Here is a 17,860-nt window from a genome sequence, read left to right as displayed (position 1 = left end):
AGACAAAATTAATTTCTTATTTTGGCAGTGTAAAAGTGTGAAAGTCCATAAAAACTGTAATTCTAATAACTCTTTTCAGGTAGGTCTATCATGATCTTGCCCCTCTTTTCTTCCTTCCTTCATTCCAATATTCTTCTTTTCTAAATACATTCCAGTACATTCAGCAACCCTGCAGCATGCAAATTAACACACAGTGTGTCCCTCAGAAGAACACAAGGAATTTCAGTAAGCAGATGTATATCTGTTCTCCTCATCTAACAACTTATTATGTTGACAACAAACACTTCCATCCCAAGACTCCACTGACACCATTTGGAGAAGCCGTGAATGCCTTTCTCACAAGGACACATCAACAGCACAGTCAGACACAGAAATCAAGAACACCTAATAGACCCTGATGAAAATACAGTTTTAAAATAGCACTTCTTACCTGCTTATTCATAAGTATGTAGATAATGGGATTGCAAACAGTGCTGCTTTTTGCTAAGATGGAAGGTATGATGCTTGCAACTGGAGTCACCACACCTGGCTTACCAAATGTTGCAAGTAGTGCTATAACTCCATAGGGAATCCAACATACAAGATAACAGATAACTGTAGTGATCACCATGAACAGTACGTGGTATTCTCTTTTGCGAGCAGTGTTCTTGTGGATTTTTCCAACCTAGCGAAAGACAAAAATAAAGATGGGATTGGAGAAACTGCATAGTTGTTTTTAGTGCTCTAATAACCTTCTTGGTCTTAGATCAGAAATCACATTCAACACTGTAATTCCAGAAGCAAAACAAACTCAAACCCCAAAGTGAACAAATGCAATAGGAATACATAAAAGAAAGACATAAAAGAAGCCTTTTGGAAAAGACTTTATGAGATTATAAGTGGTTGGATTCACTCTTTACAGACTGCTTTTTCCAGGTGGCTCACCATTTTGATAAAATGTCTTCCCTCCTGATAATCATCAAAACCAGATTTTTTGTGCTTTTAGGAAAAGCATGCTTGGTACTGATTTAATTCCATTACTGTGTTATTTGGGGAAATGGAGAGGAACTGGATAAACAAGAAGAACAGATTCAAATGACAGTTTTCAGTGGAATGGTACAGTAGCTCATCTTGCTATCATGAATTTACCAACAGTTACATTCTGGTTATAGCTGAGCAAACCCAGCTCGGCTAAGGAAGTATTTAAAGCCTTCCATCTGCACTTCAAAATATACTCCCCTTTGATCTGTTCTGAGCTGAATCTTCACGTCCATTTTGAGTCCAGATCTTTAAGTCAGATGTTAAACATTATAACAGTTCATATCACTGAGCTTGCAGGTAATACCCAAAGCCTGTGGAAGCCAGCGCTAGATTGAGTGAGGTACAGATCAGGCATGGGTGCTTAGCCTCAGGTTATTGAAATCATAAAGAAGTTCTTAGAAAGCATTTGGAAATGTTAACTCCAGAATGGTGAGGCTGATCTTCCTAAGTATCTTTGCAGCCAACAGAGAAAAAAAAAAAACTCTGCAAGGAGGTAAATCTTTGTTCCAGTTGCTCTCCACTGGCTGCAGATAGAGCCTCAGCACATTGGTCTTCCAAAGTTATGGTTAATTCCATAACTTCCTTCCAGAGTGTGTTTAGTAAACCCAGATGTGCCAGCAGGATTTTAGGAAGCATTCAAATGTTTAAAAGAAATCAACTGGTTCTTGTACTCAGCCAAATAAAATTTATGTCCACTTTAAAGTCTCTGCCTCCAAATGCAGTGTTTGAGAATAAACTGCACCCGAGGGAAGGGCAGATGAAACTATAAACATAAATAAGTAAAAGGGCAGCTCCCTGTAATGTAAAGTGTCCAAACTTTATCTAACAACAGCAACAAAAATTAAAAGAGGAAGAAGCCAGAAATTACCTGAGTGAAATTGTCATATGTTGCCAGGTGCACAACTTGCACAAGTTCATGCAGTATGAAAACTGCATGAGCTTTACCTACCTCTCTGCTGTGTGGGTACTTTTTTATAACGTATGTGTTTATGTATTGGACAGTAAATCTAAAGCATACATAGCAACTGTGTAAGCATATATGGAAGGCAAAGCAATATGGTGACGTAGTTTCTACTTAACTATGATCCTAGTCTTCTGGAGTGATTGATTCTATCTGGGATTTTGGTAGAAAAGTTTCTATTGGAAGTAAACAAAACACACACTAACTTAGTCTGCCAAGAATTACCAAGTATTTTTTCTTGTATAGTCAGACTTCAATTGATTTTCTGAGGAAAAAAAAAATCAATTGCAAAATAGAATCTGTCCATTCTGAAAACACTGGGAACAATTCTTCTGTTTGAAATAACAAAACTTGCATCTCATAATTACTTTGGCTTGACAAGAGAATTAATAATAGATAATGGTCCAATCTTGTATTGGTTACTTACGCTTTTTTTTTTTCTTTTGTGACTAATAGGAACCTTTTCTGAAGAATCTGGGGATCCCATGCGAGCTGCAGCTAATAAGCTAATATAGCTATGCTACAGTCATTAACTCAGAAATGTAAAGCCTCAGCTAGGTACAGCATCCACAGCTAAAGATCATCAATAAGGGCAGAGGCATCAATCAGCACATTAGAGCTCACAAGAGTTTACCATCTGCACAGATAAACTACAGATTAGAAATAAGGGAAGAAAAGATGTGTAAGTGGGAAGTGATTGTGCTGAGATTTGTTATCCATCCTTCCAGTTTCACATCTGTTTCCTCAAGAAAGGAAGAAGAAAGCCTACACTGTCACTATGTCACTGTTACTATGCTAAGTCTGACTGTCTGTTGGTTCCAGTATCTTCCTTATAAATTTGACTGTGCTTTTGAAACTGACAAGGTGGACAGAGGTCTTTGACACTAAGTTCTTTGTATGTCACTAGAGAATAAGGATCCTTATTAATGTGCTCAACAAGAATGAAAATGTAATGTGAAATGAACTCAGATACCAGAGAACCCACTGTAATTTGGGTTTTATTTTGTTTTTGTTTGTATTTTTTTCCTCTCATTTTCCTGTTCTGATAATTAAAAAGGAAAAAACTGATCACAGCTGTTCCTGAAACAAGACATACATATGTTCTCAGTATCTATTAAAGATGACCTTCTGCTGCAGTTTTCTATAATTGAGTTTAAACACTCATTTGTCAAGAGACAAATCTATTGGAAAGCAAATTTTGTTAGCTGTCATGTCCAAAGAGTCTTTCACATCCATTTTAAACCAATGTATCCAATCATGATTTTTATGTATACTTCTTACTATAATTCTATAATATGATTTACTTGTAGTCCAAATCCTGGGAATGAGCAAGTTACAACTCCAGGTTTTTTTGAGAGCATGATTATTTTCAGAAGTACATTTCCATTCTCACTGTTGCAGAGAAGAGATTAAAGGCATGGGACTGCAGGAAGAAAGACAAACAATGGACCAGCAGTAATGATCATAACGTATGCCCTTCCTTAGTGGCTCTAGATCCCAGATGAGCTGGCTTTCTTAGCTTTCCAGAGGGGACAAGTATGGTAAGTTTGCAGCCCTCGTGTTGAACCAAAAAATGTTACTTGATGCTTCTCTCAATTTTTTTCTGATTCTCCAAACTTCTATAGCTGTTAACTGCATTTTATGCTTCATTCATCTACTTCTTCAGTGTCAGTAATCTTATTTTTTCATGGTGTATTGGCCAACAGACTCAACTTAGTTTTATTCCATATTACCTTGGCTTTGTGTATACACCTGGGACTCAATGTTCAGTGTTCTTTATTTGGTACTAAAGCAGGTGGCCAATGTTCATTTCAAAGACAGAACAGACTATTGGTTTGTCTCTACTCAGCACTAGCTTGGGAAAGAAGCCTATTGGGATGGTGGTTCACCAAGCACAATTTAGTTAACAGAGTCAGCAGAAGCAGAGGGGTTCATTATAAAATAAACAGTGTGGGGCAGCATTAGAGCCCTCAAGAAGCTGCAGACAGCTGTGAGAGCAGTAAGAACACTGAAACTGGAGTGATGGAGAAAGATCCAACAGCAAGGCCAGATTTGGAGCTGAAACCTGAGATGCCGCAGCTGGCCATAAAATGGTGGTTGATCACTTATCTATGGGAAAATGAGTAGTAGTAAATAGCAGCATAAACATTACTGTTTTCATATGAGATACTCCAGGATGGAGAAGGCATGCTGAAGGTTTACTTAGCTTGATGCATAGAACATGTGAGTGCTGGAGTTGTGCCTGCAAAACTGGAGGAGTGAAGAGGTGGGAGAAGAGTCATATTGCCCAGTGTCTCTGAGCACGCTGTTGCGTGACCACCCGTCCCCTGACCTTATGCCACATCTTGGGAAACAGAGTTGAGTGTGTGATGTTGTTTCCTATCCTGTTATGGCCTGACCACAGCCCCCATTCTGCATTCACCTGCACTGTTCAGGAGGAGGAAATAGAAGAACCAGGAGTAAAGCTGACTTTGGAAAGGAGGGAAAAGGGAAGATGTTTTAAATTTTGTTTTTAATTATCACTATCCTACTCTGTTACTAATTGGCAATATATTAATCTTCTCTAAGTCAAATCTCTTTTGTCTGTAATGGTAACTGGTGAGTGATCTCCCTGTCATTGAAATGTAAGTTTTCTTTGTCTTACTCTCTACCCCTATCCTGCTGAGGAGGGGCAGTGAGAGAGTGGCTTGGTGAGCACCTGGTGACCAGCCAAGGTCAACCCACGCATTGTGAAATCACCCTGATTCATTCTGAAAGACGTTAACAATGCAAGAGAAGCCGTGGGATTTCAAGAAGTTTTAAATTACTCTGTAGAAGCGCCCCCAGAGTTTTGCTTTTCGAAGTATGTACTATATTTATCTACACAGTTATGGTTTCATTGTCTTTGCAGCTTTGCAGCCTACCTTTAGAAGCTGTTATCTTTAAAAGCTCTCTGTTTAAAGGTATTGGAATGCCCCAGGCAAAGTACATCTACAGAAAAATTACATTTTTGTAGACAAAAAAGCAGTAGGTAATTTAGCATCAAAATGATTTCATTTCTTATCTTGAAAGTATTGCACAATTTAACACAATTGCTGCATTGTATTTTCAATAGTTGAATGGTAGTGCCTCCCAGAAATGCTTGGTGTCTGCACAGCCAGATGATAGAAGACCATTAAACTGTGATAATAAAAAATATTTGAATAATGGGCTAGATAGCTGAATTTGTAAAGCCTGATCTAAATGTGTAGATACAGAGTGTACATAATATACTTCTAAAATACACAAAATATCTAAGCTACATTTTGAACTGAAAAAATACTAGGCCATTGGGTTCAGAAGGTATTTACTGAGGTTGGCTGGAAAGTGTTTACTGAGGTTAGCTGGAAACCACATGCCTTTGCTGCAAATTCAGGTCTTTTTTCTGGGACAAAGGTCATCTGCAAATCTGAGAGACCTGTTCTGTTGTAGGGAAGGCATCATATTTAAGGAAAAGAAGATGTGGGGAAGGAAGGTAGGAGGTTCTTTAATTAAAAATAAAAAATAAAAATTAAAAAAAATGGTGTGTCTCCCCTAATTTCACCCTGGGAAGTAGCAGAATTGGGGGTTGTTTGTTTTTCAGAAATAAGCCTGAGGTAGCAACAGGTAAGCTTGTCTAATCTTAGGCACTGAGCATAAGACTAGCACAATTAGCTCTCGTTTTGCCCTGTAGCCAATCTGTACCTTGCGTATGTACCCAGTGCATTCTTCCACCCTCCTTTTCCACTCAATCTGGCATGCAAGACACCACAGTTATGACTAGAGGACTTTTCTGAGCAGACACATTAGATGTGATATGTCACAGAGCATGGGGGAAGCCACAGAGGTATGCAATGAGGAGGAAGGCAACAGCAGAAAATTGCTCAAAGGGGGCCTGAGTGACACATTACTTGATTGACCTCAAAAGCTGAATCCTCTCCTCTCCCGTCTGATGAGATGTAGCAGATGTATTGCTCGCCAAATGATGGGCTGCAGTGCTAGTTCATGCACTGGAAAAGAAGGAACTGGCAGCTCCGTGCAGAGCACGGAAAATTTCAGTGGCACTTGTCCAAGACTGGAGGGATCTTTAGCCACTAAAAAAAAGATCTTACAGTAGGAAATGGAAGGGGTTAGTAACCAGGGATGCTAGCAACTTTTGCTGTAACTGGAATATTTGTTAGGGTGGTTGTTTAAGAAAGGGACCCCAAATATCTGTGGCGTATACTCTGCCAGAAACACCAGAGAACAGTCTCAGATACGCTGTAGGCAAATGTATGGGTCTAGAGAAGATTGGCTGACCTTACAGAAAAAGAAAAAAGAGAGAGAATAGGCCTGACCTGTTCCTTGCAGAAGACTAATCAGGACCTTCCCTGTGCATTTATGCTATTAATGTCACAATACAATAGCAAGGGAAGGAATAATACAGCTACTGGTAAACCCCTCTCAGCTCCATATGGATTTAGCTGGCCATGAATGGTGGAACCAAAGGAGTACTGGTAGAACTCCACCTCTCAGAAGAGGCCGAGAAAGACCTGAGTGATGGGAATACACAGAGACTGTATTGCTGCATCCTAAAGACAACTGCAAAGTCCAAAATGCCAGAGGTACATACCCATGTCATCCCTGAAAAGCACTAACATGTACAACTCCCATTATCCATGGGAAAGCTAAGTTTTGTTTTATTTTATACACAAAATAAAGAAGCTGGGCTAATATTAGCTATTATGAAGGAGGAGCATCATGATTGCTTTCATGATTTCACCTGTTCTTTTTTTTTTTTTTTTTTTGCATTTACCCTACTCTCTCTCTCTCACTTGATGTAGTTATGTTTTTTTTTTCTCTAATAAAGCAATTATTTTACACTTTAACAGTTCCCTGTTATTTTTTGAACATCTTGAGATATATATGGCAGTCCATTCACCTAACTACAAGATGGAGAGACTATATAGGAAAAATCTAACTTCCAGACCCGCTTCAAGGGAGGAAATTGCATATCACTGCATCTTATAGAGTGTTGTCCAGACATCTTGTCCTTCAAGATCTGTTTACTGAGGTAGAAGATAATAAAAATCACATACTCCGTGAACCTCAGTAGTCAATTTTGTGATCATCTTTCACCTACCCCACTCTAAAGAAGCAATATGGAAACAGTGTGCAGAGTGCTTTGTTTATTTATCACGGCTGATGCATTTTTCCTGGAGCTGCCTTTGTACATTTTACATTCAAAGAGTCGTGTTTTCTTCTCTCTTCCAAAGCTGCGCAGTAAAGAGAAGGCTATTTATGAGCAGCAGTGTTTGCTGCCAACCTTCTTAAGTGTCAGTTATGCATGCTTGTTTTGACATGATCAAATATTCAACAGCACTACCAAAACCAGAGATAAATGAAATATTCATAATCATCTGAGGGAAATCTGCCAATCTTTGAGCATTTAGTTTGCTACAGTTTCTTAAAATGAACAGAAGGGAACTAGACTTTTTAATGCAAAAATTCACAGTAGATGAAAAAGCTGGAAAATGATCATTCTCCTTCCTTTACAAACCAGTCAAGTAAGGCAGCCTTCTCTGTTTCTAACATAAGGAAATTAAAAGTGCACTCAATTTATTGGTATGAATAACCTTCATGAACCCCAGGAGTGCCTCATACTAAGCAGCAACTCAAATGTCAGCAATGATGAGCTCTTTCCCCTGCCATCTTTATGGATTCTACCCTGAAGCAAAAACAAGAGGAAAAAAAATCAAAATCTGCAGAAAATAGAAGCTTCAAGTAATCTGCTTCTCAGTGTGGGTTACTCCAGAACTGATACCTCATGGATTGATACTAAGATGAAGTGCTTTGGTTGCAATTTAAGGGACACAGTCACAGGAAAGCGGGGCTTACAACCTTAAAATCAAATGCCTTGTTTATTAACATCTAGGTGCTAAAAGCATTTAGTCCAAAGCAGGAGTGAACACTGAATAGATGTACAGACCCTGTGGAAACAGGGACTAAACAGAAACATCTGCTTCAGGTCATCTTACTGTCCATTGAGCCTTGATTCTACCAAGCATTTACATTTGCATGTTCACTGGCTAAAGTGAGATTTAAGCAAGCATCTGAGCGTTCACTCAGCTGAGGCCACATAATGAGTTAATAAAAACAAACACAGAAGGAGGAAGCCATAAGAACACACAAGGGGCTTTATAGTTAATTATTTGAATGTCACTGTCAAGCTTAGTAACTGAAGTCCAAAAGAAGGACATTTTATCAGCTGAAGTCTGGCTTCATTGGGAATTTTTGTTATTGAAATGAGAGTTGTCATCTTAATGCCTCAAGGTGAAGTGAAGATACATTTCAAATAAAAAACTCAGGTCTTCATACACTGCCCTTGAAGCATAAAAGCTATTGCTGCTAATATCAGTTCTGTCATGGACTTAAGAAACACTATAATCCTCTTCGTTTCAGGAATTCTTTCCCTGTACTAGCTGAAGGGCTTTTTGCAATGATTTGACTTACAAAGTGAACGCATTCACATGCACACAAATAAGCAGCTCATGGTTTCACTTGCATCATAGACGGCTCATATTTTCTCCTGATCTATGAATTTTCTAGCAACAGTATGCATGAGAAAATTAAAGGTGTATCATGCATGGCTATCATTTTGTTTGTGTAACAGTCCCACTTTAGACATAGGAGTACATTAGATATTCAAATCCTCAGGACAGACCTGAGCAACTACCTATGGCAACTGGGGCAGCTGTTCCTTGTGAGGACAGTATAGGGCCAGAAGAAGTTGTGTGCAAGCGATGTGCTGTGAGAGCCCACACCAAACAACCCAGCCCTCAGAAGATGCTGGTTCATGCATAGTAACTAATTCAGTGAATGGTCCAAAGGCATCATGACAACAAGTAAAGTATTTTGGAACACTGTTATTACCACTACCATTACGTTCAATAAAGAAAAAAAGTCCTTCTGTGGTGAAATGAAGATGAAGAACCAATAGCCCTGGCTGCTCATTTAAGCAAATATATTCTTTATGGTGATAATTCACTTCCAAAAGCTGTTATTTGTACCTATATCATTTAGCAGTTGTGGCTCTGCACAGAGCTGCTATCTCTGATATCTGATATTCCATGGCACTTATCTGCCTGAAACAAATTGAAGATGTGTGGAAAACAAGATATGTGGAAAATGAAAATGGAATGGGCAGTGAGGTGTGTTTTCTACCTGGAAGATATAGTTACTAGATGCAAGAAACATTGGAATTTATGTCCAAAGTTATTTAAAATTTAATATTACGTCAAAAAGATTATCAAAAGAAACTGTTTACTATAAAATGTTGAGGTTGTTTGGGGTTTGATGTGTCTAATATGCTTTATTTATACAAAGTCCCTGGACAGTTTGGGATGCTAATAGATAGCAAGACATCCCCTTGGAGCCATCAATTCTAATTTTTCCAAACTGATAGCAGTCACAAAGAGTATTATTTTCTTGTATTTGAATGCTTGTCTAAGTCCAGTTTTAGTGTGCATGTTATAACTGGCCTTGGCTCATAGTAACTGACATCCCTATCATTACGCTCAACACCAACAGGTTGGCCCGAATTAGTTCAAAGCCACATTGTAACCAACAGATGATAAAGGCTTAAAGGAACCTCAAAGCTTTAAAGGCAGGATACACTACTCATCTTCCAGCATGCCCTGCAGAGTGGATGAATCCCCTTGCTCAAGGAAAACACTTACTTAGGCCTGGCAAACTGTTGAGTCAAAGCTGGCTTCACTGAGGAGCTCATGAAAAGTGCAATGGCCCCACCATAGGGATTAACATTACAAGGTTAGAGCCATGAAGGATTCCAGGTTACCACATGATAATAAGCAATGAATTGCTATTGTCTACATAGGAAATGGCCTGCATCTAGGGGGGAATTGGTTTTGGTCATAGGTCAACAAAAATATCGTTTTGAAAGACTAGAACACTGGTATAGCTAAAGCTTTAGCTACGGCTACAGCTAAATCTAAAAATAAATAAATAAATAACAGACTGTGTCTTATAGTTGATGAGGATAATAAATGCAAGAGCCAGAGCAAATGTCAGCTGAGATTGGAAATCCTATTTATCTGGAAACAGAATGCATTGAAACCTTCTACTCACCCTTCAGGTATGTTTGCAGTTTGGTTTATGAGCTGCCCCATTTTGCTGAAAAAGCCAGTGACTATTTGAGTGTATATAAGTATATAGATTTGTATACGTATGTAAAGTTTACAAACTATAATGTACTCGTGATATATATATATACATATATACTTGTACACTGTGTGTTATAAGGTTGGAAAAGTAACCTATACCACAAGTATGACTTACTGTCCCATCCACCTTTTGAACGAAATTAACATTTTCTACCTTAAATATCAACACTTCCTCTCAATCTGGGGTGTGAATTCGAAAAAAAAGAAGTGTCAGTATAATGTTTTCCCACAAAAATGGAGCATGGATATTCCCCTAGATCCATTTTTTGCTTGTATATGTAAAGCTCTTAGTTGCATTTAATATTAATTTTCATGGAGACCAAAACATGTGGGTGAGAACCTGTGATTTCCTTTCCTTTGGGTTGACAGCTGCTGCCCTTGCAGTGAAACTGGACACTGAAATCACTCATGCATCAGCATTCCTTGGGTATATAAACATTATTACCCCTGTTCCTGTGGAGAGGTCAAAATTTCCAATATTTTACTGAGGAATCCCCTTCTAGTTCCCTGAAGGGGAAGGCAGAAAAGGCGGTGGTGTAGCCCTCTATGTTAAGAAAGAATGTGAATGTATGGAAATTAATGATGGTGATGATAGAGTTGACAGCTTGTGGGTCAGAATGAAAGTGAAGGCCAATAAGACTGATATTATCACAGGAGTCTGCTACACGCCACACAACCAGGATGAAGAGGTGGACAAGACACTATAGATAGTTGGTTGAGGTCTCAAGGTCTCTCTTGTTCTTGTGGGGGACTTCAACTACTGCATCCAAATGTTGAGTCCTCAGTACAGGAGAGACATGGACAAGCTGGAGTGCATCCAGAGGAGGGGCACAAAAATTGTCCAAGGGATGGATCATTTTTCTCTCAGCTGAGAGAGCTGGGCCTGTTCATCTTGGAGAAGAGAAGGCTCTGGGGAGACCTGATAGTGGCATTTCAGTTTCTAAAGTGGGGGCTATAAGAAAGAACAGGACAGACTCTTTAGCAGGGTCTGTTGTGATAGGACAAAGGGAAATGGTTTCAAACTTAAAGAGGAGAGATTTAGACTAGATATAAGAAAAATGCTCTTTACAATAAGGGTGATGAGGCACTGGAACAGGTTGCCCATAGAGGTGGTGGTGGATGCCGAGACCATGGAGACACTCAAAGTCAGGCTGGACAGGGCTCTGAGCAACCTGATCTAGCTGCAGGTGTTTCTGTTCACTGCAGGGGAATTGGACTAAATGGCCTTTAAGTGTCCCTTATGAACACATACGATTATGTACCCAGAATCATGTACTTCGTGTTAGATCTCTCTTGCCCTTCCCCTGATATGCCAGCAAGGAGAAACTGGCTTATGAGTTATACCCAGGCTGGGTGCTTACAAGCATTTACCTTTGCTCATAGAAAATGAAGATAAATTCCTTTTCTGTAGCTTGTGTGTTACAGACAATTCTTTGTAAATCATGTATCACAATAAGACTTTCCATTAAGAATCCTATACTTAAGCTGTTGTGAAGTTTACTATTTGTTTTAGATTACCAAAAAGGCAAGGTAAGCAGAAAAAAAGCTCTTACAAACTGAACCAAATTATTACAAATTTATGAGTTCATGCCTGTAAGGCAGTCTTTGACAGTGCAGAAATTTGTGCTTGTTGAAAATTGTGATTAAACACAAAATAATCCAGGGTTAAACAAGATTAAAGCTCTTGCTAAATATTCTCTAATCCTCTCCCCAAATCCTCTACTATTAGGTGGGTGAGGAGGGCAGAATGTCTCTAGAACATGGTGTGCATGCAGATATGCAATGGTTGTTGCAGCATATCAGGCAAGAACATGAACGTCAGGGTAAGGAGGCATTTGCTTTTTAAAAGAGCTAAGGTTTCATGGCACATTACAAATACTTCTCTGTGCCTGGTCAGCATATATGAGCTGATGATATATCCAGATATGATAGAATGATGAGAGATGAACCCAAACACACAATGCAGTGAGATCAGTGACAATATTTCAAGGCTGACTTATACCTAAAATACCCTAATATCTAAAAGGAGATGGGAGGCAAATGGATGAGGCCAGGCTCTTCTCAGTGGTGTGCAGTGATAGGACAAGGAGCAATTGCCTAAAACTTGAACACAGGAAGTCCCATTCAAACATGCAGAAGAGCTTCTTTATGGCATGAGTTACAGAATACTGGAACAGGTTGACCAGAGGGGTTGTGCAGTCTCCTTCTATGGAGATACTCAAGACCTGTCTGAACATCTACTTGTGCAAACTACGGTAGGGAGCCTGCTTTAGCAGTGGGGTTGGACTTGATGATCTCTTGAGGTCCCTTCCAAGCCCTGAATGAAGAAATTCCTACAAATAAACTAGCTATTTGTTCCTGCCATGTTCAGAAACTGTATCTCCAATGGCTACTCCAAATACCCAAAGTATATGAGGTACTACCTAAAGTAAATATATTTATTAATTAAGTTAAAAGATTATTTTATATCCAGACAAAATAATAAAAACTGAAGTTCTACTGCAGTGAGAGATTTATAAGACTGGTACAAAGATCTAACACCCTTTCAGTAGCAGAGTTTATATACTGGAAAAACATTCATGTTTAACATAAGAACTGTTCTTAACAGTTCTCCGTGAAATGGGCACCTCATAGGGACTCAAGAACTTGATTTATACCACAACTAAAATCTATTAAACCAGGCTACCCATCAGAATGTAAATGAATACAGTTCAACTTCACCAACTTTTGGCCAACCCATATTGTCAGTTCTGACCTGAAACATCAATCTGCAATGTGACTGAAGTCCTACTGTAGTGAGAGCAAGAATAAAAATGGTAAGGAAAATAAATTCTGTCTCCTGGTTTCTGTGCCAAAGATGCTGGGAAAATCCCATGAATTCTTTGTGACATACGTCACTTTATGCTGAAGAGGCACTCCTGATTTAATATTTAGCTTCGTTGTCTATATATACTTATTTGTGCCTAGAATGACTTTTGTTTTCACATGTACATTGCTGATAACATGGAAATTAATTGACTCTCCTCTGAAGGCAAGAGCCAGAGTTATTTCATCTTGTGAGCACATAATGAAGTGGGCAGAAAAACATCTTCTGAAATACTTTTTTTCCTCTCGTGATATTTTTGTGTAACTATGCTGAACACGAGGTTATGCAGCTACTAGCCTATGAAAACCAGACAATTTTTAAAATTCCCATAGCACAGAGCATTCATCTGAGAAGAGTATGTGTCCAGAATATTTGCAACTGACTTTGCAACAGGATCCCACTGTTCTTCACTGAAACAGAATTCACCAAACTTACTTTAAGGCGGGTCAGTGATTTCTATTGACACCAGCATCACTCAGGGAAAAAAATAGCAGTTTTAATAGCACTAATAGCACTGCTAGAGACCTGCTGGCATTTCTGTGGGAGAGTCTTTGTGGGAGAGTTTTGAAAAAAGCAGTGAGCTGTATTAAGTTCACCATTCTTAAATAAATTCTTGTCATCCCTCTGCAGAAAGAGCACAGTACAGATAGTGCTGAAGCGCAGTTGTAAAGTACACTGGCAATGAGTGATGGTGCTGATACGCAAAAGGTCTATATTACATGTTAAAACTGGAATTTGCAACTTTGTAAAAATTGATTAGCTGGCAAACTCTGTTTCAATTTTATCTTTGGCCTATAATTACATGGAAAGTAAAAAGCAGGAAAGACAGCAATAGCCACTTATGTACTGGCATTGATACTGCTCGTGCCTTTGAATCTTGACAGTTCCAAGTTCTCTGAGCTTGTAAATTAGCATTATTATGACATAGAATCTCACTAAGAAAAGAATAAAGTAACCACTTATAAGTTGACTGGAGTAACTGTTTTGGAAAGTTCAGTTCTAAATGGCTTTTCTTCTTCTCAAATACGTCTCCAGTTTGTAGAAAGGGATGAAGGCAGCAGACATACTTCTGTGTTGTTATCAGTCCTCTGCAGGTAGCACTTTGATAAGTAATTTCTAGAAGTAGCACAGATCTGTGGGTAATATGGTTACAAGAAGAGTAGCACGGCATCAGCAGCAACTAAAACCAGCCAACACAAATTCCAAATTTTATATCCAAATTGAAAATTTTTTACCACATTGTAATGGTTCATTTGAGCTATCTGCTATGCATTCTCAGCTAGCCTGAGGGAACTGACATAAAGGCCCAGCAGCAGCCTTCTGTGAATTAAGATCAGATGGTGGCTTTTCTTTGGCATGTTTGAGTATTTCTATGTAGTGGTTAAAGCCCTGTAGGAGTGCAGTGGTTGTTTAGCAGACAGCAGACTGACCTTTTGTCATTTAGACTACTGACTTTGCACCTAAGAATGTATCAGTTCAGAAGCAATCAAAGATCCTCCTAATTTAGGGGTTGAAGATACAGTTCTGCTAGAGTTCGCCAGTTGACAAACCCAAACAACTAGCTGTACCAAAATGTAAGCATGCATTTGGATGGAAATAATTGTTAGCAGCAAAGGTGACTGACCATGAAGGAAAAATAGGAGACAAGAGGAGAGCATGGGAAAGGATGGGAAAAAGAGCGGTAAGAAGGTAAGAGGTAAGCGGTAAGAGGGAAAGAAGGGAAAAAGGAGGGGAAAAACTGGTGAATCTTATCATCAAGGTCTATGCTCATGGCAATGCCTTGATTTCTTTATACAGCACAGCTTATTGAATAGCCTGGACAGAAGGGTTATCAGCATTTCACAGTCCTTAAAAACCTCAACTTTTTCATACTAGCTGTTTCAGCTTAATGAACTAGTTTTACCCCTTCTATTTCATAGCGGTATTTCTTTACATGTGCAACTATGACACAAACATCAGAAAAAAGGACAAAGATTAAAAATACAGTTGTAGTACTACAACTGAAAAATTATGATGTTTGAACAATGGTATATATGGAAATTTTTATTATTATCTCATCTCTCCTTGAAAAGTTCTGTAGCTCTGATCATATTTATTATTCTCTTTTTCTTTTGCCTTTTCTTCTTTTTTTCTACCCTGTATTTGTACACACCTGTATTTGTACCAAGATACAAGCTAGTCCAGTAATGATTCTCTACCAACCCAATGCCTCTTCAAATCAGTGTTTGTTAAATGCAGATCTTACTAATTCAGCTTGCTTGTGAGCAACACTTGCATTTCTGTTTTATGCCAGAAGAATCCTTCAGAGTACAGTGAGTAAGTAGGGATTGATAAAATCAGAACCAGTATGAAGCTTGTCCAGTGTGAATTTTATCACCTCAGTGAGAGAAGGATGATTTAGCCTTATAAAACTCCACAACTCTTCTGTAAAGACAGAAAGTAATTGAGCAATACCTGAACCTCCCCAAGGAAAGGTCAAAGTGAAAAAGAGTGCTGAGTTAACAAGATGATTCAGCAGGCTAGAATCGTATTTCTTTTAACTTGACATTTAGATTGAATTACAATCCTGAACTTCCTCAGCAAGCAATGGAGCTCAAAGCAAATCCATTTAGTTTTATAGTGAGAAAATCCAAAATGCGCCAAGTTGATATGACTAAGCACCTACTGAGCCTTGACCGCGTTGGAGAATGGAAGCATGAGCAGGGCAGAAAAGGTTTTTCAGTATTGGAGAGAGAAACAAAACATGCAAAAAGAAAAGGCTCCCAGGAGTCCCATGCAATTAATAAAAGGCCAAGGCGAGATTACCAACCACAGTTACAAATTGCCTTCATAAAAGACTTAAAAATTGATGCAGAAAGACCACATTGAAAAGACATGAAAGTCAATTCTTCTAACTTGACATTTAGACTGAACTACTATCTTGAACCTGCTCAGCAACTGAGAGAAAGAAAAGTACCAGATAAGGCCTTTAAAGACTTTCAGTAAGTCCTACAAGCCATACAAATGGAGTACAGGGCAGTATTCAGCTGAATTAGTGGGATGAACTTTTCCCAAGATGGGTGTTTTTAAAGGCCCATATTCTACCTATCTCTACACTGAGGTAGAGCAGAGAGGATTGCTCTTGGTCTTCAATTAGGGATACATATGATCAGAAAATTGTGGCAATACTCATTTCACGTTCTGTGTGAGGCAATGGCTTGTGTGTAGTGTTTTACAGGCTTACAATCAAGCTTTAAACATGTTCAGTGGGATTGTTAACAGGAATAAAAAATACTTCAGAATTTGCAGGGGAAGGAAAGCTCCATTCATCATAGGAATATTTGTTTTGTTTTGTTGCTAATTTAGGTGCAGAATATTTATCATTTTCTTCCTTTTCTATTTCTGTGCAGGTTGGTTTCTTTCACACTTTGTACTTCATTTCTAATAGGCCAGAAAGAAGTAGCAAGACCTCACCTAAATAGGAATCTTTCTTTAGACGTGTTGGGGTTAAGTGCAGCAGAGGTGTTACATTACCAGATAAAATGGATGTTACAGCCTCCTGAAACACTGCAATATTGCACCTCTTCTGTCTCTTATGTGATGAGAAACAAAACAGCTCAATATTACTAAGATCTCCTTAGGTGTTTACCCTACATGTCTTTTTATTTTCTGAGAAGCAGTTTAGTTGACAGATCTCCCATTTGAATTTAGATTACCACTCTTAAGTACAAAAGAATGTCTGGAACAGACCCTAAAGGCAGTCCTATCACACACACAGCTGTGATTAATCTAACTGCTTAGCAGATGTCAGTTGTGCTATTCAAAGTCAAACAATTACCCATTCATTGTAAGCTAGGATGACTCTACCTAAATCCAGAGACAGTTGTTCATTGTTCATTCAAGATGCATGCAGTGTAGACTTTTATAAAGGATAACCATGGAGAAGTCTTGGACTCCTAAATCTTAAAAGTTAAGACTAACTATTCTTTTTCACTTTTTAATCATATTAGTATAAGAAATTGGTTAAATAATAACATAAAGTGGTTAAGTTATTGTAAAACTATAAAATAGGAAAGTTGGGGAGCCAACAGATTAAGTGTCATCATCTTGAAAATAACTTGAGAAATACAGCAATAAATTTCATGCAAATTTCTTTGAAGGCAACATGGGTTACTTATGATCATACCTTTTTCTTTCTTAGCCTTTACCTGTGTAAAGGGATTTTGATTTACTGCCTAAGGATTCCTGAGATTTTTAACTGAAGATCTCTGTAATCAAGTAGTTGAAGAGTTCACATGACAACTCTACTATTAATGAACTGAAATTCAAATGAATCATGTGCCTGAAGTGAAATGATGTAAAACTGTGGTGTGATGGATTAGTACCGTTTCTCCTGGGAAGGTCTGGACAAGTGCTTCTTCACTGAAGGAGACTCCCTGTAAAACTGAAGTGTCAGGTGCAAACTGTAAAGTGCCTTAACAAACTCTCTTTTATTCCAAAAGAACCAGATGTTTTGAAGAGCCATATGTTAGTACTTAATTAAAAAAAAAAAAAAAAAAAAAAAACACCTTGAAAGTCTCTACTCTAAATATTTCACAAAGACTGCTTTCACTCTGCTGGAAGCTGCTCCCCCGCTGGGGTGCAGCATGATCTCCCCTAGACCTGCTCAGCCCAGCTGCCCAGCTCAGCCTGCTGGCAAGTCTCAGGACTCACTCCTTCCCACCCATTCCAGCCTGGCCTCTCTACCTTATCCCTCTGCCATGCATTCATGCAATAAAGGTTAACTTTCAGCCCAAAGATTACCTTCATTCACTG

The 17,860-nt window shown here is 38.6% G+C and overlaps 1 protein-coding gene across 1 annotated transcript in view; it reads right to left on the bottom strand.

Annotated features, from left to right (window-relative positions):
- The window catches only part of LOC771085 (pinopsin-like), an 85,491-nt gene that overhangs the window by 28,066 nt on the left and 39,565 nt on the right, over positions 1 to 17,860 (bottom strand). The window contains exon 4 of the mRNA NM_001318431.2: positions 431 to 664. Within this exon, the coding sequence (NP_001305360.1) occupies positions 431 to 664 (234 nt within the window). The remainder of the gene's footprint in view (positions 1 to 430; positions 665 to 17,860) is intronic.

This window comes from Gallus gallus, chromosome 1, assembly GCF_016699485.2.
Source record: "Gallus gallus isolate bGalGal1 chromosome 1, bGalGal1.mat.broiler.GRCg7b, whole genome shotgun sequence".
Taxonomy (NCBI): Eukaryota; Metazoa; Chordata; class Aves; order Galliformes; family Phasianidae; genus Gallus; species Gallus gallus.
Note: the sequence above shows the minus strand (reverse complement) of the source record. Positions and strands in the feature narration are given on the sequence as shown.